The sequence below is a fragment of the Balaenoptera ricei genome, chromosome 13, assembly GCF_028023285.1.
Source record: "Balaenoptera ricei isolate mBalRic1 chromosome 13, mBalRic1.hap2, whole genome shotgun sequence".
Lineage (NCBI taxonomy): Eukaryota > Metazoa > Chordata > Mammalia > Artiodactyla > Balaenopteridae > Balaenoptera > Balaenoptera ricei.
In genome coordinates, this window is record NC_082651.1 from 16782617 (window position 1) to 16807347 (window position 24731).

At 37.3% G+C, this 24731-nt stretch overlaps 1 protein-coding gene across 1 annotated transcript in view; it reads right to left on the minus strand.

The window, feature by feature from the left end:
- DNAH6 (dynein axonemal heavy chain 6) overlaps positions 1-22896 on the minus strand; it is a 298766-nt gene extending 275870 nt beyond the window's left edge. The window contains exons 1-3 of the mRNA XM_059942689.1: positions 22803-22896; positions 21322-21554; positions 4151-4324 (exon numbers count right to left, since the gene is read on the minus strand). Of these exons, the coding sequence (XP_059798672.1) occupies positions 4151-4324; positions 21322-21546 (399 nt within the window). The 5' untranslated portion in view covers positions 21547-21554; positions 22803-22896. The remainder of the gene's footprint in view (positions 1-4150; positions 4325-21321; positions 21555-22802) is intronic.
- Between the last annotated feature and the right edge of the window lie 1835 nt (positions 22897-24731).

Consider the following 24731-nt stretch of genomic DNA (forward strand, 5'->3'; position numbering starts at 1 on the left):
TTTGGGGGAGGGGAAAAAACTATATAAAAGTGACAAAATATTAACCTCCAGGACTAATTACCACACTGCCTAAGATGTCTAGGGCTTAAAGGAAAGCATTTTTGAACTGAAAACTTTCAAACTATTGATCGGCAGTGATAGATTCCCTCTCAGTACTCCTTGCCCTTGTGTCTGTCTCCTTCCCACAAGCACCCCCAGCAACACTTCCCATTGCCTTCTCTTCTCCCTTCACTTAAATGTTTATTACATCAAAATGCTACCAGCTCCCTGGTGTTTATGAGAGCCCACCACCCCCCTTGCTCAGTTGCTCTGTATCTCCCCTGACTGTGGCCTTTCCCTCAACGCCCCGCCACCCCCACCCAGCCCCACTTCGTTCTGACAACCTTGATGCTTTTCGGTGAGTGACATCTTGGACAGCTGTCGTCATAACTCATAATAAACTATTTTTAATGAATGTGATGGGTTGTTACATTGAGTATTGGGGATCAGTATGTAATAGCCTTGGAGAAGCATATATGTTATTTTGTTTTGAACTTCCTCCTCTTATTTTATTTATTTTTTTATTGGAGTAAAATTGCTTTACGATGCTGTGTTAGTTTCTGCTGTACAGTGAAGTGAATCAGCTATATGTATACCTATATCCCCTCCTTCTTGGACCTCCCTCCCACCTCCCTCCCCCCATCCTGCCCATCTAGGTCATCACCGAGCACCGAGCTGAGCTCCTTGTGCTATACAGCAGGTTCCCACTAGCCATCTATTTTACACATGGTAGTGTATTTATGTTAAATCTAATCTCCCAATTCATCCCACCCTCCCCTTCCTCCCCGTGTCCACATTTCTGTTCTCTACATCTACGTCTCTATGCCTGCCCTACAAATAGGTTCATCTGTACTATTTTTCTAGATTCCACATATATGCATTAATATATGATATTTGTTTTTCTCTTTCTGGCTGACTTCACTCTATATGATAGACTCTAGGTCCATCCACATCTCTACAAATGACCTAATTTCGTTCCTTTTTGTGGCTGAGTTATATTCCATTGTATATATGTACCACATCTTCTTTACCCATTCATCTATCATTGGACATTTAGGTTGTTTCCATGTCCTGGTTATTGTAAATAGTGCTGCAATTAACACTGGGGTACATGTGTCCTCACATGCACACTGAAATGTGAGAGGCACTGTCTCCAGAATAGGCAATTGTGAGTTAATAACATATATGCTTATGCTTCCAGCCCTGTGGGTCCTAAGCATAAGCATATGTGCTATTAACTCACAATTAATTGCTTGCTTTGGAGACAGTGCCTCTCACATTTCGGTGTGCATGTGAATTACCTGGGTAACCTGTTAAAATGCAGAGTCTGCCAGCCAATCTGAGGTGGAGCCTGAGATTCTGCATTTCTCACTTGCTCCCAGGAGATGCAGATCCTGCTGGCTCCGGACCACGTGTGGAGCCCCAAGGCTAAGTCCCCACCATGTTCACACACTTGAGCTCTGCTCCAATCCCTGGGTCCCACTGTCTGCTCTCAGTGCCACTCACACTCCTTTGCTCCTCCCCAGCAAATTTGGGACAGCATCAAACACGTCTTCTCCTCCTGCCGAGGAGGTTGATAACCGTGTTTGAGGAAATGTGACATCAACTCCAACAGTCATCCTTTTGTCTCTCTGACAGGACTGGCTTTAAGATAAAAGAATCTGCATTGTAGACCTGCTTTGGTGAATAATTGAGGTACATATATAAATGATATATTTATTGCCTATTAGCAGAGTTAATAGAGGTTGCCATTTCTATAAGAGAGTTATTACCATAAGCTCTGTGGAACAACGTCCCCATAAGATTTCTATTCATAGGGATCATTATTCTCTATCTCTGATTAAATACCTCATTGAACAGGAGTTTCAGAAGAGAATCCTAGGAATTTCAGAGCTAAAGGACATACATCTTTAAAATCAAAGATAAAATATGCTCCTTTCAATTATTGGCCAGGGATAGCAACAAAGGAACTGTTTCCTTATATAAAAGAAGAGGCCAAACCAGATACCAGAACCAGAGAAAATACATATTGCTTTGTCCCAATGTTTCAAAAAGAGCTGTAGTCAACTCTTTTATGAGACAAGAGTATTAATATTTTAACAGGAAATGCATTTATTTTATTTATTATATCTCTTAAAAAGTTGTACTGCATTCTAAGTGAAAGGTTTCTTCAACAATAGGCCTACACATTTTCATTTTATTTCTAATTATGTAACTCAGTGGGAAGATGTGATTCAATTTAAACAGTCACATATGTTTGGATTTTGCAGTGGTTGGGGGAGGGAAATAGAGGAAGCATTTATTCATAAATTGTAGAACATCTATAATATTCCTCTATGGTGGATGCCCAGTCCAATTGATAATTCAATCTTCTTTAATTACCGGAAGCAAAGCCTTCAACTTTCCTTCCTTCTTTCCTTCCTCCCTCCCTCCCTTCCTCCCCCACTCTCTTTCCTTTTGTCCCTCCCTCCCTCCCTTCCTTCCTTGCTTCCTTCCTTCTTTCCTTCCTTCCTTCCTTCCTTCCTTTCTTCATCTCCCAGTAAATCTTCATAGATACATTTCCATTCTGAACTCATTCTGAGAAATCAATACCCAGAAAAATGATCCTCTTCTCAGAATAAATACCCTTCTCCTTTTAAATAGAATATCCCCTTTCTTCCACATTTCCCTTCAACTTCTAACTCTTTACTGAATTCTTCACTTAGTTACAGTTACAACCAAACATAACCTATAACTTATTCCTTTTCAGCTACTTCCTTCATCCCAGATGTGCACACAATCTCTCTTGCTTTTATTTTTTAAAAATTTTATTGAAGTATAGTTGATTTACAATGTTGTGTTAATTTCTCCTGTACAGCAAAGTGATTCAGTTTTACACATATATATTCTTTTTCATATCCTTTTCCATTATGGTTTATCACAGGATATTGAATATAGTTCCCTGTGCTATACAGTAGGACCTTGTTTTTTTAATCCTTCCTATATATAATAGTTTGCATAATCTCTTTTTAAAATTCAAGCTCTTGAAACCCACTTTATACCAAATGAGCTAATTAATGTACAGTCAGATCTTTCTTGACCCCACTTAAAATATCTCATTCTCTCTTTCTACTTCACAGAAATCAAATTAACTGAAGCTATACAATTTCATACAATTTATCATATGATATTCTTTCAGGATAACCTCACCCAAACCCATGGCTCCCAAGGCCATAGCTCTCCCACCTTATCTGCCTTGTTAACTTTCCACTCATTCCTCCGAGCTTAGCACAGTTCCCTAGGGTAGCTGTTCTTCCACTGATCGTCCCCCTGGCCACCAGGTATGAGCATCCCTTCTGTTCAGTTCTCCATTATTTTGTACTTTAAATGACCAGGGAGAGCTCTTATCACACCTCACTGCGCTTAAGTGTTTACTTGTTCATTTCCCACCTCCAGATTCTGAAATCCTCGAGGACAGAGCTTGTCCTCAACTCTCAATTTCTAGCACTGCAGCCCAAAGCCTGAAAGACAGACAACTAGGACTGAAAGATCCTCTCAATAAAAAGCTCAGAGAAATTTTGGCTCTATTGGTATTTTTATTGTGGGTGTGTCCTCCACATTTTCTCCCACTTCTGTTCTTTTGTTTAATTATCTACAGGTATTCACATAAAGCCAGCCTCTAGTGATTTTGCCCCAGAATTACTATTCACTTATTCCTTGCAAGGCAACTTCCCCACTCTACAACTCTCACCAATTACAAAAGTTGTCTCTCTAGTTGGTTCAGTTTCTATTTTATTGCCCTTCACCAAGGTCTTCAAAGATTTGGGGGAATAATGATGAAAATTTAATAAAAGTTATAATAACATTCAAAACACTATTATGTCCTCTTTTAACATGTCTTCTAGAGAAGATCAGAAGACACGATATGAATGCTGAAAGTTTTCCTTTATGATTTTACTCTACTGTCCAAATTTTCCTTAAATAGGAAGAACTGGGAAATACTGTATTCCCCCAATCCTTTATATAACCTAAGGGAAAGAGATTTTGTCACTATCTTTATGAGTTAAAAGCATGTTAGCAATGCTATATGAAACTAACATTAAAAAGATCAAACAAGTACTTTAATACTTACCTGTTTTTTCTTTTTTACAGAATCTTCACGCTCGAACTGAACAAGAGATTTGGTAGAACTTCTTTCTTCAGTGCTTCCTGGAGGCTTTAGGACTCCAGAAGTGATTAACCGATATCGGTTCTGCTCATATATGTATTCTGGCTTCTTATGATCTTGGTAGGCTTTTAGCACTGGCTTTGGGAAATAAAGAGACATGTTAATCTTTTAAATATTAATGTGAACTTATTCTTCACTATCTTTGGACTCTATCTCTGTTGGAAATTGATCACCTTCCTGGACTAATTTCTTATCTAAGCCACAATCATTATTAGCAGCTATCATCATTGTCCATGGCCTATTGCTTGACTAAAACTTTTCTACTTGGTTTCCATTAATTCTGCCCTTTAAATACCAATGAATACTTCTAAGGGTGACATTATGACAGAAAGTACACAGAGGCATGAAATCACATACTCACTAATTGTCCAATACAAACCCCCACCATTCACTACAACAGTTACTGTGGGATCATACAATACTCCCACTCTACCCAAAGGTCACTAATCACTTCCCATAGCCATAGCTAATTGAAGATCATCACAAAACCAAACAACCTGACTTTTAAAATGAGCAGAGAATCTGAACAGGCATATTTCTAAAGAGGAAATGCAGATGACCAACAGGCACATGAAAAGATGCTCAACAACGCTAATCATCAGGAAAGTGCAAATCAAAACCACAATGAGATATCACCTCACACCTGTCAGAATGGCTATCACCAAAAAGAACACAAATAACAAATGTGGGCGAGGATGTGGAGAAAAGGGAACCTTCGCACACTGTTAGTGGGAATGTAAATTGGTACAGCCACTATGGAAAACAGTATGGAGTTTCCTCAAAAAATTTAAAAAAAAGGACTACCATATGACCCAGCAATTACACTCCTGGGTATTTATCTGAAGAAAACAAATACAGTAATTCAAAAAGATATACGCATACCATGTTCACTGCAGCATTATTTACAATTGCCAAGATATGGAAGCAACCTAAGAGCCCATCAGTAGATGAATGGATAAAGAAGATGTCTTATATATATACAGTGGACTATTATTCAGCCATTAAAAAGAACAGAACTTTGCCATTTGCAGCAACATGGATGAACTTGGAGGGTATTATGCTAAGTGCAATAAGTGAGACATGTTATCACTTATATGTAGGATTAAAAAATAAAACACACCAGTGAATATAACAAAAGAAGTAGACTCATGGATATAGAGTCGTTACCAGTGGTGAGAGGGAAGGGAGGAGGGGCAAGATATGGGTAAGGGATGAAGAAGTACAAACTACTATGTATAAAATAAATAAGCTACAAGGAGATATTGTTCTGCACAAGGAATATAGCCAATATTTTATAATAACTTTAAATGGAGTATAATCTATAAAAATATTGGCTCACTATGCTGTACACCTGAAACTAATAAATTATTGTAAATCAACTATACTTCAATAAAAAAAATCAAGGAAAAAAAAGTATTAGATGAAAATATAAGAGGTGAATTTTACAACACTGTTAAGAAAGTCTATGCCAAGTTAAGACAGAGAAAGAAAAATATTGCATGATATCACTTATATGTGGAATCCAAAAAATACAACAAGCTAGTGAATATAACAAAAAAGAAGCAGACTCAGATATAGAGAACAAACTAGTGGTTACCAGTGGGGGGGAGGGGCAATATTACAGGGGTGGGGGAGTGGGAGGTATAAACTATTGGGTGTAAGATAGGCTACAAGAATGTATTTTGCAAAATGGAGAATACAGCCAATATTTTGCAATAACTGTAAATGGATTGTAACCTTCAATAAGACAAAATTCCAATTATAAGATAAATAAGTACTAGGGATGTAATGTACAAGATGATAAATATAATTAACACTGCTGTATATTACATATGAAAGTTGTTAAAAGAGTAAATCCTAAGAGTTCTCATTACAAAGAAAATTTTTTTCTATTACTTTAATTTTGTATCTATATGAAATGATGGTTGTTCACTAAACTTATCGTGATAAACATTTCATGATGCATGTAAGTCAAATCACTATGTTGTACATGTTAAACTTATACAGTGCTTTATGTCAATTATATCTCAATAAAACTGGGGGAAAAAAGACAACCAGCTTCTATATGCCAATTTAATGAAAGAACACTACACCTGCTATGGAAGTACTCATGCCCCCAGAAAATCAAACTCAAGACTCTAGACCTAACAACCAACATATAGGAAATACAAGAACCAGAGAAATATAGGTTAGCTACCACAGTGGGGATACAGTCAACAAAATTAGAGTGTGGAACTATATAGAAAAATAACCAAATTTTGCTCATTAAAATTTTTTCCTAAGAAAATATAAAAGAGTTGATGGGGAACTTACAGACCTAGACTTAAGAGAAATATCAACCAGCTAGTGCATGGATCTTATTTTGATATAAATTTTAACAAGGACTCTGCAAACAAAATTATTATAAGACAATCAGGGAAATGTGAATATTTTTTAACAGTTTAAATTATTTTAACAGCTTTCCTGAGATATAATAGACATACATTAAGCTGTATGTATTTAAAGTGTACAATTTGATGTGCTGATATATATATATATATATATATACACGAATGAAACAGTCAAGATAATGAACAGAATCCAACCATAAGCCTTTTCAGGTTCCTTTCCAATACTCCTCCCTAGGCAAATACTGATCTGTTTTCTATCACTATACATTAGTTTGCATTTTCCAGCCCTTTATATAAATGTAATAAAATAGTATGTATTTTTTTCCCACCATCTTTCAGCATAATTATGCTGAGATTCCTCTATGTTGTTTCATGTATCCATAATTCATTTATTTTTAAGGCTGAGTAGTATCCTATAGTGTAGAAACACCACAATTTATTCATTCACCTCTTGATGGACATTGTGCTCGTTTCCACTTTTGGGCTTTTAAAAACAAAATTGTTGGAGGGGGATCAAGATGGCGGAGTAGGAGAACATGGAGCTTACCTCCCCCCACAAACACATCAAAAATACATCTACATGTGGAACAAGTCTCACAGAAAACCAACTGGAAACTGGCAGAAGAACTCCTATACAACCCAAGCTTCAACAAACTTCTCCACGCACCTGGGTAGGAAGGGGGAAAAGGCATAGAGACGGAACTGGCGCCCCTGGGAGGGATCCGTAAAGGATAGAAGGTCCACAAGGGTAGACCCTTGCCCTGGGGAGGCCCCTTACTTGCCGGGAGGTCCGCTGGGACAGATATAGGGGCTGGAAAGCCTAAATTCTACTCCCGAGGAGTGTGGGCATGCTGGCTTGCTAACAATCAGGGCAGAGAGAGACCAGTGCTGGCGGCTGCTGCCACGCCTCACTTCCCAATTCAAGGTGCACACCAGATGGGGCCACAAATACTCACAGAGGCAAAGTGCCAAATCTTGGACCAACAGGCCCTGGGAGAGGACTCAATCTACCTGCAGGGAGACAGGCTGGAGGGCCTGGGGTGTGGTCCGGACCGAACCTTGGAGCCCACTGTCAGCATTCACATGCAGACTTTGTCAGCATGCATACTAAGTGGTGCCACAGAAATGCACAGCAGCTGGGCGCTGAGTCTCTGGTGGACAGGCCCTGGGCAGGAGTACACAGCTGTTTGTGTCTGGCAGGAGCGCTCCGGCCCCGCCCACTATACACTGCAGCTTGGAGCTGGATCTGCGGCTGACAGGTCCTGGGAGAGGTTGGCCACAGAGGCAGCCCAGGTTCCAGGTGGCAGCACGACCACCTAGATTCCTGCAGCCACAGTACCCCGGCCCCAGCCCCAGCCCACTCCACAGCACAGCCTAGCAGTAGGTCTGGAACAAACACACGGAAAAAGATGTGACCATGGGCTGCTTCTGGATGGAACCACGGCTGCCTGCACAGGCAGTCCATAGGGTCACTGTGACCACATGGACCTCACTTGCAATCACCTCCTGTGGGGCAGGGCATGCATTTGTTGATGAAAAATTAATCAGTCGATCTAAGAAAGAAATGGAAAATTTTATTCAAGCCAAATTTGAGGATTACAGTCAGGAAAGAGCACCTCAGAAAGCTCTGAGAACTGTTCCACCTGTTAGAAGTCAAGGCACAGTTATATAAATTTTTTTGAGACAGAGGGCTATATATCAAATGACATTTTATTGGCAGTTTAAATGATCCAGAGCTAAGCATCATTGTGGTGGGTCATGTGACCCTGTACGAGATCAAGAAGGAATGTTATCTTTTAAGGAGTTGTCTTGTTGATCCTGGGAGAATGTTGCTCTTTAAGGCTGAGCAGGTATTCCTGCTGATGGGGGAGGTTTCGTTGATGCATAATGCAGAAACACAAGCATAGTGGGGGAAGAGAGCAGGCCAAAGTGCAGAGAAGAATTTTTTATGTTTAAATTTTTCTTGTCTTGCCATAAAATATGAATTGTATTTCACACACTCAAGGGCAATGGATCCTGATCAAACCCAACCCTCGGGGCTTCTACTCCAACAACTGGGGAGCAGACCCTCCCCCAACAGGGCTGTGACAGCCATGGAGCAAAGAGGAGGTCTCATCCAACATCCAGCACAGGCTCTGGAGACCACAACATCAATCACACCTACTATCAAGGGATAATGGCCAGCACACTATGAGGAAAGATGTGGCTGGCATTCATACCAAACCCAGCCACTGCACCAAAAATACTGGACTCACACAGTCTACACAGGGACACTCCCACTTAAAAACATCCCTTCAAACACCACAGTAAATAACTGCTTCTCCTGAATTCATAGAGACAGAGAAAGTTTAAGTAAAATGAAAAAGCAGAGGAACTACTCCCAATTAGAAGAACAAGAGAAATCCCCTGAAAGAACAAATAATGAAACAGACCTCACCAGACTGTTAGACCACAAGTTCAAAAAGGAGATAATAAAAATGCTAAAGGAATTAAGAAAGATGATTGATAGAAATGCAGATCACTGTAACAAGGAACTAGAAACTATAAAGACAAACCAATCAAAATTAGACAACTCAATTGGTGAAATAAAAACCAATCTAGAAGCAATAAATAGCACACTAAATAACAAAGAAGAATGAATAAGTGACCTGGAAGATAGAATAATGGAAATCACCCAATCAGAACAGCAGACAGAAAGAAAAATGAAAAAAAAAAAAAAAAGAAAGCAACACATGAGATATAGAGAGTAATATGAAGGATGCCAACTTAAGCATAATAGGGGTTCCAGAAGGAGAAGAGAGAGAAAAGAGGATCAAAAATGTATTTGAAGAATTTATGACTGAAAACTTCCCAAACCTAAAGAAGGAAACAGATATCCAGGTACAGGAAGAGCAGAGGGTCCTATACAAGATAAACCCAAACAGATCCACACCAAGACATATCGTAATTAAAATGGTGAGAATTAAAGATAAAGATAGGATTCTAAAGGCAGTTACAAGGGAAGCCATTTACCACAAACCCACAGACAACTTAATACTCAACCGTGAGAAGCTGAAAGCCTTTCCGCTAAATCCAGGAACAAGACGAGGATGCCCATTCTCACCACTTCTTTCACAGTATTGGAAGTCCTAGCCACAGCAATCAGACAAGAAAAAGAAATAAAAGGTATCCAAATTGGAAGGAAAGAGGTAAAACTGTCACTCTTTGCAGATGACATGATACGCAATAGAGAGAACCCTAAAATCTCCATACAAAAACTATTAGTGCTAATAAATGAATTCAGCAAGGTAGCAGGATACAAGATTAACACACAGAAATCTGTTGCATTTCTTTACGCTAATAATGACATATCAGAAAGAGAAAGTAAGAAAACAATCCTGTTTAAAATTGCATCAAAAAAATAAAATCCCTAGGAATAAACTTAACTAAGGAGGCGAAAGACCTATATAATAAAAACTATAAAACATTCATAAAGGAAATGGAAAGATATCCCATGCTCTTGGATTGGAAGAATTAATATTGTTAAAATGGCCATACTACCCAAAGCAATCTACAGATTTAATGTGATCCCTATCAAAATACCCATGACATTTTTCACAGAACTAGAACAAATAAAATTTATATAGAAACACAAAAGACTGAGAATTGCCAAAGCAATCCTGAGGAGAAAGAACAAATCTGGAGACATCACCCTTCCAGACTTCAGACAATATTACAAACCTACAGTATAAAAAAAAATGTGGCATTGGCACAAAAACAGACATATAGATCAATGGAAAAGAATAGAGAGCCCAGAAATAAAACTACCAAATAAACCTATGGTCAATTAATCTATGACAAAGGAGGCAAGAATATACAATGAAGAAAAGACAGTCTCTTCAACAAATAGTGTTGGGAAAGCTGGACAGCTACATGTAAATCAATGAAATTAGAACACTCCCTCACACTATATACAAAAATAAACTCGAAATCGTTTAAAGACCTAAGATATGATACCATAAAATGCCTAGAAGAGAACATAGGCAAACTATTCTCTGACATAAATCTTAGCAATATTTTCTTAGATTAGTCTCACAAGGCAAAATGAATAAAAGCAAAAATAAACAAATGGGACCTAATCAAACTTAAAAGCTTTTGCACAGCAAAGGAAACCATAAACAAAATGAAAAAACAACCTATGGAATAGGAGAAAATATTTGCAAATAATATCCAAAATATACAAACAGCTCATAAAGCTTAATATTGAAAAAACAAACAACCAAATCAAAACATGGGCAGAAGACCTAAATAGACACTTCTCCAAAGAAGACATACAGATGGCCAACAGGCATATGAAAAGATGCTCAACATCACTAATTATTAGAGAAATGCTTATCAAAACCACAATAAGGTATCACCTCACACCAGTCAGAATGGCCATCATCAAAAAGCCTACAACTACATGAGCAGTCATACTCATGGCTATGATTTATTACAGCAAAAGGGGAAAGCAATTAAAATTAACAAAGGGAAAAGGTGTATGGGACAAAGTCTGGGGGAAACCAGGAGCAAGTTTTCATGGGCACTCTTCCAGTGGAATCCATATATGTATGGGTTTATATCTGGACTCTATTGTGTTCCATCAGTCTATTTGTCTATCTTGACACCAATACTACAATGTCTTAATTACTGTAGTTTAATAGTAAGTATTGAAATCAGGAGCGTTAGACTTTAAACTTTGTTCTTCTCTTTCAAAGTTGTTTTGGTTGTTCTAAGTCCTTTGCATTTTTCTATGAATTTTAGAATCAGCTTGTCAATTTCTATCAAAAAGGAGAAATACTGCTGGGACTTGGATTGGAATTGCATTAAATTTATAGATCAATTTGAGGAGAACTGACATCTTGAAAATATTGAGTCTTCTAAACTACAAACACAGTATCATTCTTAATTTAGAGTTTCTTTAATTTCTCTGTTATATTTTGTAGTATTCGTTCTTCAGGCCTTGCACATTCTCAATAGATTTACCCTCAATTCATATTTTTGTTGTTATTGTAAATAGTATTTTTATTTAATTTCAATTTCAAATTGCTCATACATAGACGTGCAATTAGTTAGTTTTTTATACTATCTTGTATTCTGTATCCTTGCTAGCCTCATAATCAGTTCTAGTAACTTTTTCATAGCTTTCACTGGATTTTCCAAATAGATGATCATGTTCTTTGTGAATGAAAATTTTTACTTCTTCCTTTCTAATCTGGATTCCTTTCATCTCTTTTCCTTACCTTACTGCAATGGCTACCACCTCTAATACATTGTTAAACAGAAATGCTGGGAGCAGACATCCTTATTTGTTCATAATTTTTCACCATTAAGCCTGAGGTTAGGTGTAGGTTGTTCATGGATGACCCTTACTCACTTGAGGAAGGTCTCTTCTACTCCTAATTTGCTGAGAGTTTTATCAGGAATGGGTGGTGGATTTTGTCAAAGGATTTATCTACATCTATTGATATAATCATATGGTTTTTATTTTTCAGTGGGGTAATATGGTGAATTACAGTGATTGCTTTTAAAATGGTTAATTCCCTACATTCCTGAAATAAATCCCACTGGCAATGATGTGTTATATAGTTGGGTTCAAATTCCCAAAATTTTGTTTAGAGTTTAAATAAAAATATTAACTACCATTTATTGAGCTTCTTCTATGTGACAAAACTTTAACACCCATTAATCTTTACAGCAAATGTGTTAGAAGAGTACTATTATTTGAATTTTATTTTATTTATTATTGAGACATAATTGATATATAACATTATATTAGTTTGTGTACAACATATGTATATGTTGCAAAATGATCACCACAATAAATCTAGTTAACATCCATCATCACACAGTTACACTTTTTTTTCTTATAATAAGAATTTTCAAGATATTCTCTCTTAGCAACCTTAAAATATACAATAGAGTATTATTAACTATCGTCACCATGCTGTACATTATATCCCCAGGACCTCATTTATTTTATAACTGGAAGTTTGTATTTTTTGACCCCCTTCACTCATTTCATCCACCGCACCCCCTCAACCCGTTCTCTGGCAAACACCTATCTGTTCTCTGATTCTATGAGTTCAGTTTTCATTTTCTTTAGATTCCACATGTAAGTGAGATCATACAGTATTCGTCTTTCTCTGTCTGACTTATTTCACCTAGCATAATGCCTTTAAGGTCCATCCATGTTGTTGCAAATGGCAAGATTTCCTTCTTTTTATGGCTGAATAATATTCTATTGTGTGTATATATACTACATTTTCTTTATCTATTTTTACACTGATGGACACATAGGTTGCTTCCATGTCTTGGGTATTGTAAATAATGCTGTAATGAATATGGGGTGCAATTATACGTATCTATAACTATCTTCTTGAGCTAGTATTTTTATTTCCTTAAGAAAAATGCCCAGAAGTATGACTGCTGGATCACATTGTTAATTTTTTCAGGAAACTTCATATTGTTTTCCATAGTGACTGCACCAATTTATATACATTCCTATCAACAGTACACAAGGATTTCCTTTTCTCCACATCCTTGCAAACACTTCCTGTTTCTTGTCTTTTTGATAATAGCCTTTCTAACAGGTGTGAGGTGATACCTCATTGTGGTTATGATTCATACTTCCCTGATGATCAGTGAGGTTGAGCACATTTTCATGAATCTGTTGGCCATCTGTATGCCTTCTTTGGAAAAACGTCTATTCAGGTCCTCTGCCCATCTTTAAAATTTGATTGTTTTACGAGTTGTATGAGTTCCTTATATATTTTGGATTATAACCTCATATCTGATAAATGATTTGCGAATAGTTTCTTCCAGAGGTTGCCTTTTCATTTCGTTGAAAGTTTGCTTTGTTGTGCAGAAGCCTTTTAGTTTTATGTAGTCCCGCTTGTTTATTTTGCTTTTGTTACCTTTGCTTTTGTATTTTTTAATAAATTTCAAAATTTTTTCTTGAAGTATAGTTAATTTACAATACTGTGTTAGTTTTAGGCATACATCACAGTGATTCAGTTATACATTGAGCATAGTTCTCTGTGCTATACGGTAGGCCCTTGTTGGTTATCTATTTTATATATAGTAGTGTGTACATGTTAATACCAACCTCTCAATTTATCCCTCCCCTGACCCACGCCTCTGCCCCTTTCCCCTTTGGTAACCATGAATTTGTTTTCTGTCTGTGAGTCTCTTTCTCTTTTGGAAATAAGTTCGTTTGTGTATATATATATATATATAGAGAGAGAGAGAGAGAGAGAGAGAGAGAGAGACAGAGAGAGTCCATGTATAAGGGATATCATAGGATATTCATCTTTGGCTTACTTCACTTAGTGTGATAATCTCTAGGTCCATCCATGTTGCTGCAAATGGCATTATTTCATTCTTTTTTATGGCTGAGTAATATACCATTGTATATATGTACCACATCTTCTTTATCCATTCATCTGTTGATGGACATTTAGGTTGCTTCCATGTCTTGGCTATTGTAAATAGTGCTGCAGTGAACACTGGGATGCATGTATTTTTTCGAATTATGGTTTTCTCCAGATATATGCCTAGGAGTGGGGTTGCAGGATCATATGGTAGCTTTATTTTTAGTTTTTTAAGGAACCTCCATACTGTTCTCCATAGGAGATGTACCAATTTACATTCCCAGCACCATTTATTGAAGAGACTGTCTTTCCTCTACTGTATAGTCTTGCCTCCTTTGTTGTAGGGTTAATTGACCATAGGTGTATGGGTTTAGTTCTGTGAAAAATACCATTGGCAATTGGATAGGGATTGCATTGAATCTGTAGATTGCCTTGGGTAGTGTAGTCATTTTGACAATATTGATTCTTCCCAAGAACATGGTATATCTTTCCATCTGTTTATGTCATCTTTGATTTCTTTCATCAGCATCTTATAGTTTTCAGAGTACCGGTCTTTTGCTTCCTTAGGTAGGTTTATTCCTAGGTATTTTATTATTTTTGATGTGATGGTAAATGGGATTGTTTCCTTAATTTCTCTTTCTGATCTTTCACTGTTGGTATATATAAATGCAACAGATTTCTGTATATTAATTTTTGTTACCTTTGCTTTTGATGTCAAATCCAAAAAATCATTGCCAAGACTGATCTCAAGAAGCTTATCACCTATGTTTTCTTCTAGAAATTTTATAGTTTCAGGTCTTATGTTCCAATGTTTAATTCATTTTGTTAGCTTTTGTGTATGGTGTAAGTTAGTGGTCCAGTTTTGTTTTTTCATGTGACTGTTCAGTTTTCCCAATACCATTTATTGAAAAGACTGTCCTTTCTCCATTGTATATTCCTGGCTCCTTTGTCATAAATTAATTGACCATATATGTATGGATTTATTTCTGGAATCTTTATTTTGTTTCATTGATCTATGTGTCTGTTTTATGCCAACACCATCCTGCTTTGATTACTATAGCTTTGCAATATAGTTTGAAATCAGGACACATGATACCTCCCACTTTGTTCTTCTTTCTCAAAATTGCTTTGGCTATTCAAGATCTTTCATGGTTCCCTCTCAAGATTGCTTTGGCTATTTGGGATCTTTTGTGGTTTCATACAATTTTAGGATTGTCTGTTCCATTCCTGTGAAAAATATCATTGGAATTCTTAGAGAGATTTCATTGAATCTGTAGATTGTTTTGGGTAGTATCGGCACTTTAGCAACATTAATTATTCCAATCCATGAGCACAGAATTTCTTTCCATTTATGTCTTCTTTGATTTCTTTTATCAACATCTTAGAGTTTTCAGTGTACAGGTATTTTCTCCTCCTTGGTTATGTTTATTCCTAGGTATTTCCTGCTTTTTCATGCAATTGTAAATGGGATTGTTTTCTAAATTTCTCTTTCTGATAGTTCATTATTAGTGTATAGAAATGTAACAGATTTCTGTATTTTGACTTTGTTTTCTGCACATTTACTGAATTAATTTATGAGTTCTAACAGCTTTTTGGTGATCTCTTTAGGGTTCTCTAAATGTAGTATCATGTCATTCACAAATAGCAACAGTTTTACTTCTTCCTTTCCAATTTGGATGCCTTTTATCTCTTTTTCTTGTCTTTTATCTCTTTTTTTCTTGTCTTATCCTAGTGTTGTGGCTAGGATTTTTTAATACTATGTTGAATGAAAGTTGTGAGAGTGGGCATTCTTGTCTTGTTCCTGATCTTAGAGGAAAAGCTTTCAACTTTTCACTGTTGAGTATTATGTTATATTTGGGTTTGTCATACATGGCCTTTATTATGTTGTTTTATGTCCCTTCTTAATCCACTTTGTTGAGAATTTTTATCATAAATGGATGTTGAATTTTATCAAAAGCTTCTTCTGCATCTATCGATATGATCATATGATTTTTATCCTTTGTTTTGTTGATGTGGTGTATCATGCTGATTGATTTGTGGATATTGAACCATCCTTGCTTCCCTGGAACAAATCCCACTTGATCATGGTGTAAGCTCCTTTTAAGGTACTATTGAATTCTGTTTGCTAATATTTTGTTGAGGATTTCTGCATCTATGTTTATCAGGGATATTGGCCTGCAATTTTCTTTTTTTGTGGTATCCTTGTCTAATTTTGGCTTCAGGGTAATGCTGGCCTCATTAAATGAATTTGGAAGAGTTCTCTCCTCTTCTGTTTTTTTGGAAGAGTTTGAGAAGGATTGGTATTAATTCTTTAATGTTTGGTAAAATTCACCAGTGAAGCCATCTGGTCCTGGACTTTTGTTTGTTGGGAGGTTTTTGATGACTAATTCAATCTCCTTACTGTAATCAGTTTGTTCAAATTTTCTAGTTCTTCATGATTCAATCTTGGTTGGTTGTATGTTGCTAGGAATGTATCCATTTCTTTTAGGTTGTCCAATTTATTGGCACATATTTGTTCATAGCAGTCTCTTATGATCCTTTGTATTTTGTGGTATCAGTTGTAACGTCTAAAATTTCATTTCTGATTTTGAGTCCTCTTTCTTTTTTTTCCTTGGTAAGTCTAGCTAAAGGTTTGTCTATTTTGTTTATCTTTTCAAAGAACCAGCTCTTAGTTTCATTGAATTTCATTGATCTTTTCTATTGTTCTTTCAGTGTCTATCTCCTTTATTTCCACTCTGATCTTTGTTATTTCCCTTTTTTCTATTCATTTTTGGCTTTGTTTGTTCTTCCATTTCTAGTTCCTTGAGGTGTAAAGTTAGGTTGTTTATTTGGTATTTCTTGTTTCTTGATGTAGGCATTTATCCCTATGAAATTCCCTCTTAGAACCACTTTTGCTGCATCCCGTAAGTGTTGATATGTTGTATTTCCATTTTCATTTGTCTTAAAGTATTTTTTAATTTCTCTTTTGGTTTCTTCTTTGACCCAATTTTCTTTGACCAAATTTGTGAATTTTCCAATTTTCTTCTTGTAATTGATTTCTAGTTTCATACTACTGTGGTCAGAAAAGATGCTTGATATGATTTCAGTCTTCTTAAATTTATTAAGACTTGTTTTGTTGCCTAACATATAATCCATCTTGGAGAATGTTCCATGTGCACTTGAGAAGAAAGTGTATTCTGTTGCTTTTGCATGGAGTTTCTATATACGTCTCTTAAGTCCATTAGGTCAAACTTGTCATTTAAGGGCAATGTTTGCTTATTGATTTTTTAGTCTGTATGATTTTTCCATTGATGAAAGAAGGGTGTTAAAGTCCCCCACTATTATTGTATTGCTGTCTCTTCATCCCTTTAGATCTGTATTTGCTTTATATATTTAGGTGCCCCTATATTGGGTGCATAAATTTTTACAAACATTATATCCTCTTGTTGGATTGACCCCTATATCATTATATAATGATCTTGTCTCTTATTACAGTCTTTGTCTTAAAGTCTATTTTGTCTGATATAAGTATAGTTATCCCAGCTTTCGTATGGTTTTATTTGCATGGAATACCTTTTTCATCCCTTCACTTTCAATCTGTGTGTACCCTTACATCTCTAGTGAGTCTCTTGTAGGCAGCATGTAGATGCCTATAACAGATTTAAAATAGATGGGTCTCTTTTAAAAAGTCTAATCAGCTAGTCTGTGTCTTTTTTTTTTAATTTTATGACAATACTTCATATATATATATATTTCTTAAATTTTATTTATTTATTTATTTATTTATTTATTTATTTATTTATTTATTTATTTATGGCTGTGTTGGGTCTTCACTTCTGTGCGAGGGCTTTCTCTAGTTGCGGCAAGTGGGGTCCACTCTTCATTGTGGTGCATGGGCCTCTCACTATCGCAGCCTCTCCTGTTGCGGAGCACAGGCTCCAGACGCGCAGGCTCAGTAATTGTGGCTCACGGGCCTAGTTGCTCCGCGGCATGTGGGGTCTTCCCAGACCAGGGCTCAAACCCGTGTCCCCTGCATTGGCAGGCAGATTCTCAACCACTGCACCACCAGGGAAGCCCCTAGTCTGTGTCTTTTGATTGGAGAATTTAGTCTATTTACATTTAGAGTAATTATTTATAGGTATGCACTTATTGCCATTTTGTTAATTATGTTCTGGCTATTTTATGATTCCTTTGTTCCCTTTTTCTTCTCTTGCTCTCTTCCTTTCAGAATTGATAATATTCTTCAGTAGTATGCTTAGATTCTTTTCTCTTTATCTTCTGTGTATCTACTATAGGTTTTTGCTTTGTAGTTAACATGAGACTCACTTTAAAAAACTTATAGTTGTAATGGTTTAAGTTGATAATAACTTAAATTTGAATGCATTCTAAAGCTCTCCATTTTATCCTCCCCACACATTTTATGTTTTTGATGTTATAATTTATATCTTTTTATCTTGTGTATTCATAACAAATTATGTAAAAATATGTATTTTTGTGTGTGTATTTATCCATTTATATAAAATTGAGCATGGAGAAAAGCAAGAAAGGATGTACATCAGATTGTTGTTAATGATAGATACCATAGAAATGGGGGTCAGAGATTGGAGAATTGAAGGTAAGGAAAAATGTAAAAGAAGAAGAGTAGGAGAGGGCAAGAAAGAGGGAAGAGAGGGAGAGAGAGAGGAGAAGGAAGGTGGGGAGGTGGGCATAGGAGGAGGAGAAAAGAACAAAGAAGGGGAGGGGAGGAGAGGGGAAGGATGGCAATGATAAAAAGAACATACATAGTATTACTAACTCTGTCAGAACAAATCAAACTACAGGTACCTATACACATGAAATTAGTCTCTTGAATACTAAGCTACTTTCTCCATGTGGTAGAAATTGATGTCATTTTCACTTTATTCCTTAGTATTTTTAATATTGTAGAACTACTATATTCATGTATTTGTTATATTGTTCCAGTCACCTAGTACATAACAAAATGCTCCAAACTTAGTGACTTAAAACACAACAACAACATTTATTTTGCTTAAAAATCTACCATGTAGGCAGAGCTGAGTGAGAACAGCTTGCCTCTGCTCCACTTGACATCAGCTGAGGCAGCTCAAGGGCTGGGGACTGGAATCTCTGAAGGCTTGTCCATTCACAATCTGGCAGGTGATAAAGGCTATAGTCTGGGACTCATTCAGATGACATCTCCTCAGGGAGACCTTTGTAGTCACCCAATCTAAAGTAGCCAGCCGTTTGTCTTGACCACATTCCCTGTATTATTTTCTTAACAGCACCTATCATTAGATGACATTCTTCAGTCTAATTATTTAGGATTACTAGAATGTGAACAGGAATCTTGTCTCCCATGTTCACTGTTGTATCCCCAGAGCATGACTCAGAGCCTGGCATGTAGTAGGCATTGAATTCAATATACATAAATTTATCACACTGATGTCAAATGGAACTACTTTAATCATCAAGGGTTAATTACACACTTTTGCCACATGAAGGTAAACCCCTCAGAAAGAAACAAGTGTAAAAGGTTTAATACTAAGTCCATGGGAAAAAAACAGTAGAGAGGCCCCAAAACTCCCCACAATGCATAGTGCAGGCACACTGCTCTCTGGAGAAGAGAGCAGCTGCAGGCAGTGCCATACCCACCTTGCAAATGGAAGTTCAGTGTCAACAACATCTGTTACTTTGCATTTTCTGTTAACCTGAATTGCAATTGGCTGTGTAGTTTTCTTTGCATTTAAGATGTTAATTTGTTTATTAAAATTTTGAATTAATCCCTAGGTTAACCGTTTTTCACATAAAGTAACATTAAAATAAAAATAATAAATCAGCACTATGGACCTTCAAGAATGTTTTCCTCCAGCATGAATCAGTATCTAAATTTGAGAAGGAATGGAATAAGGGTTAATGTCCATAATATATATGTATATATATGTTTTTATTATTTATTTATTTTTTTATTCAAATATAGTTGATTTACAATATCATGTTAATTTCAGGTGTACAGCACAGTGATTCAGTTACACATATATACATATATATATATATATATGTTTTTAAAAACCTCAGAAACTGATAGGAAAAAAGCAAACAATCTAATTTTAAAGTAGACAGTGGTTATGAACAGAATCCACAAAATAAGTTACGCACATGCCAATGAATGAATGAAAATATAATTAACTTCATTAATAAGATGCAAATCACAACAACAATGTGATGCCATTTTAACTTATCAGTCTAGCAAAAATAAGAGAACTGATAGCATCAGTTTTGGCAAAGATGTAGGTAAGCAGGACCTCTTATACAACGTAGGTGCAAAGGTAAACCTTTCAGCACAATTGGGCAATAGTTTTCAAAATTAAAATGTACATATTCTATGACCTACAGAATGCCACTTCTGAAAATCCATTTTTATCTGTACAAAGGCAAAGTCATTCAATGCAGAATTATCTGCAATAGCAAAATAATAATAACAACAAAATGAAAAGGAAATAACCAGAACTCCCTTCAGGAGAACAATTAATGGGTACACTATTATGGCACATCCATGCAACAAAACACAGTGCAGCTGTTAGAAAAGATACCTCTGTATGCACCAATTGGAAAGACTTCCATATGTTTTAGTGAAATCAGTACTTTGAAGATCAGTATGTACTGTATAATCTTTCTTTAAAGCTATATGTTTACATACACACACATACATATGTATATATATACACACACATATATGTTTGAATAAACATATAAAACAGCCTGAAAGGCAATCACTAACAACAGGAGTTAACATCTGAAGGTCCGAGTGAGAATTTTTACTTTTTTATGTACTTTCACTGCTCTTTTACATGGATATATAATTATCCAAGGGCATAAATGGATTCTTAAAACTATTTTCAGACATGTACAAAATTTTTCAGGACACTAGGCATTTACTTTGAAAATAATAAAATTATTTAATTATATATATTACTCTTACTGAAGTTCTTAGTATCAAATGGTACCCTAGTACCTAAAAGAGCCTTACAGCTTACATAGTTAAGTATCTGTATTGTACATAATGCTAAAGAGAATTTATCTGCTAGAAAACTTTGTTCACCACTGCATCCCACCACCTCAAACAGTATTTAGAGCTCAATAATTTTGAATAAATAAGTGTGTTTACAATTTCATAAACAAGTCTTAACTTTCAGGTTTTCATTCCTTCTTTGTTAAGAGTCTAGAAGTCTAGATGGAAGTAATTTCCATCCCCCAAAGCAATTTTGCAACATCCTCTGTAGCCAAAAGTGGCTAAAATGCTGGTTTTCAAACTTACCAGAGGCTCTAGTTTTATAGGCTGCTGTCGTTTTCTTGTCCTCTCCTGAGCTTTTGTAGTGTGCTTAAATGTCAGGAATTGTGTATCATCTTCATTTTCTGTGGGTGTTACAAAACTCAGTCTTCCCTTTGCTTTTATACTATTCAGTCTTGTAAGCATAGGGTTTTCCATCAGCTCTCCAATACTTTCCAGGTCCAACTCATTGTCTGAGGCACGAAAAGCCATTTTCACTCCTGGAGAGGGGTTAGGGTCAAGAAAAGAAAAATGAAAAGTAGAGCAAAAGGATTGGGGAAGTAGGGCTAAGCAGAGGGGTTTTAAGAACCACGGAGAGCTTAATTTGCTTATCCCCAAAGAAGAGCTATCAAAGTTACCCCATTCTTCCCAAACTGAGGACCTAAACCAGAGGAATGAAAATTAGGAACTATGCCTGGCCTTCTAGAAGCCCCGTAGCTGGGGTGGGACCCAGGAGTTTGCATTTCTAATAACTTCCTGGGTGATGCTGTTGCTGCCTCTGATTTGGGGACCACAATGGTCCAGATTTGGAAGGATGAAGAGAAATGCCATTATACTGAGAACGTTTCTCACACTTGCGTATGCAAAATATTTCCGGGGGTGGGGGTAGTGTTCAAAATGCAGGTAATTCTAATGCAGGTAATCTGAGATATATAGCCTAGTTACTCACAGAGAAACCAAATAAAGGGAAAAAAGGGTTGAAGGCTAAATCATAAAACAGCGCTTCTGGAGATTTTATGTGTATGAGAATCACTTGAAGAGCTTGTGAAAAGGCAGATTCTGATTCATAAACTTTGAGTAGCAAGGTCCCAGAACACTAGAACTATGAGCCTTTTGTAGTAGTCTTGTACCCTCACCACCACTCACACTCCAGTTCCACCAGATGGGTGGAAATACTTTCCTTAAAAACAGTATTACAATACACGAGGTCTTGAACCAGGTGTCAGCAGGCCCAGGTTTTAGTCTAGATCAGCACTGGCCAATCGAAATATAATGCAAATCTCCTATGCAATTTAAAATTTTCAAGTAACCACATTCAAAAACAAAAAAAGAAATTAATTTAATAATGTTCTTTATTTAACATATACAAAATATTATCATTTCAACATGTAACCAATATAAAACTTATTAATATGATAGTTTATTTTTTGTTACTACGTCTTCAAAGTATTTCACCTTTAGGGCACATCTCAATTCAGACTAGCCCCCTGTGGCTAGTGGTTACCATACTGACTAGCAGAGGTCCAGACCGGACCACTCCGTGTGTGATCTTGGACAAGTCTCTTGATAGCTCTGTTCCTCAGTTTCTAGCCCTCTAAATTGCTAGGTAGGTAGTAGGTATCACTAAAATGCCTTTCCATTGGCCTTCTCTGCCTCTCTGAGCCTTTCCTTATGTGCTCCAAAAGCATGATGAGTCTCCTGCCTAGAAGTCGGAGTTCAGTCCCACAGCTCAATTCCTCAGGACTCACCAAGTCAGACTAGACCAGCAGCCGCCTCAGAGGGTCTCCTGAGACAGAGAAAAAGCAGGTCTGGGAGTAGAAAGTTGTCTCTAAGCCGAGAACGTTTCCCGTTGCCTAGCAGCCACCAGGCCGCCACTGAGGCTCACTGCGCCTGTGCGCGATCTGTCGCCACGGCAACCCCTCAGCCAACTGCAGCTCTGGGTCCAAGACTGTACCGGGCAGTCGAGCCAATGACTGTCTCTGGAAATTTCCTTACGTCGCTGATTGGTGGAGAGCTCGCACTAGACCTGACGGCTTCTCCGCGCTGGGAAGTGTTCCCGGGCTAGGTTAGAAGGCCCGGCAGCCAAAGGAGGTGGTTACTTATGTTTGTTCCTTCGCTTATCAAGCGCCCACGCTCACTGCACCTCCCTCCTCCAGGAATCTTTTCTGTTGCCCCTCGAGAGGCTTGAGGCTGCCTTGGCATTCGCTTTAATCTAACTTCCTGTGGTTAGAAGAATCAAGTGCCTGCGTAGACAGTTCACGTCCCGCTCTACGAGGAGCGACCATCCTGCGTCTCTGCCCCACCCACCGACCTCCTCCCGGGAGTGTCCTAAGGCGCTAGGAATGCGGGCTCTTCTTCCCCTCAAACTTCACCGTGTCCTTTTTTGCTGATGTTCTTTTCCGCCTGGAAGGTATCTTAGTGTCAGGCATAGCACGAGTCCATATTAATTGGTCCCTGCACCGTATTCACCAAAGCAGACCCTGGATCTTGTTTGGCATTTAGACCCACCGAATTAAGTCTCCAAACGACTGCTGCTAATGCTGTATGGAGGCGACCCCACCGATGCCCCGTGCAGGTTGCTTACTGAAGTTACCTTACCCCGGTTAGTGATCAGGGGAAGCAGCCTTTTACCTGCCTCGGGGAAATGTTACACCACATGGCAGAGGCTTGGTTTTCAACCGCCCCTCCAAAATGACATAATCACCGCTGAAACTCATTATTATATTTTGTCCTTTTTGGTACCCACCCTTTTAAAAAAAAAAAAAAAAAACAGAAAACCTTGATATTTGGGTCTTGCCTTGAAAGCAAAGTCCTGTATGAGGTGCTTTACATATCATACTCAAAACCTGCATTTTCTCAGTCTTAAGACACTCAGGTATGTATTTTCCATGCTAGGCATGACACCACCTACAAAGTAGAGACTCATATAATAAGAGAGCTGGAATGGAGAAAACAGATCACTCAATCCAACTACTCCCCCATTTCATTTTTTTTTAAAGATTGATTGATTGATTGATTGATTTTGGCTGCGCCGGGTCTTAGTTGCAGCATGTGGGATCTTCGTTGTGGCATGCGGGACCCTTACTTGCAGCATGCGGATTTCTTAGTTGCGGCATGCATGCGGGATCTAGTTCCTCGACCAGGGATCTAATCCCGGCCCCCTGGTTGGGAGCGTGGAGTCTGACCCACTGGATCACCAGGGAAGTCACCCTCATTTTGGTAATAAGAGAACTGAGACCCAGAGAGAAAGCAAATAATTTACTCCAGGTCAGGCACCTAGTCCTGGCAGAGGTAAAACTGGAATACAGATCTCCTAATCCTTAATCAGGAACAGGAAACAGCAATGGAGTAACTTCAGTTTAGAAACAATTCAGATAAACCTCAAATGTAGACATAATAAATACTAATTCCCCAGAGATGCAAGGTATACACGGGTAATCAATCAGAGCCAATAAAATATAAACTAGTAATGAAAAAAATTCAAAACCAACCCAGTATACATAAAAGCATATTATAATAATATGCAGTGTTAGACACACACCCCAAAATAGACTTCATTTGGATGTACAATGAATATTTTAATCTGTTGCTTTCAAAGTTTATGTAGTGGAGACATAATCTATTGCTCCTCAGTTCAAGAATTTCTTTGTTAGTAGATGAAGGTGACTGTATTCTAA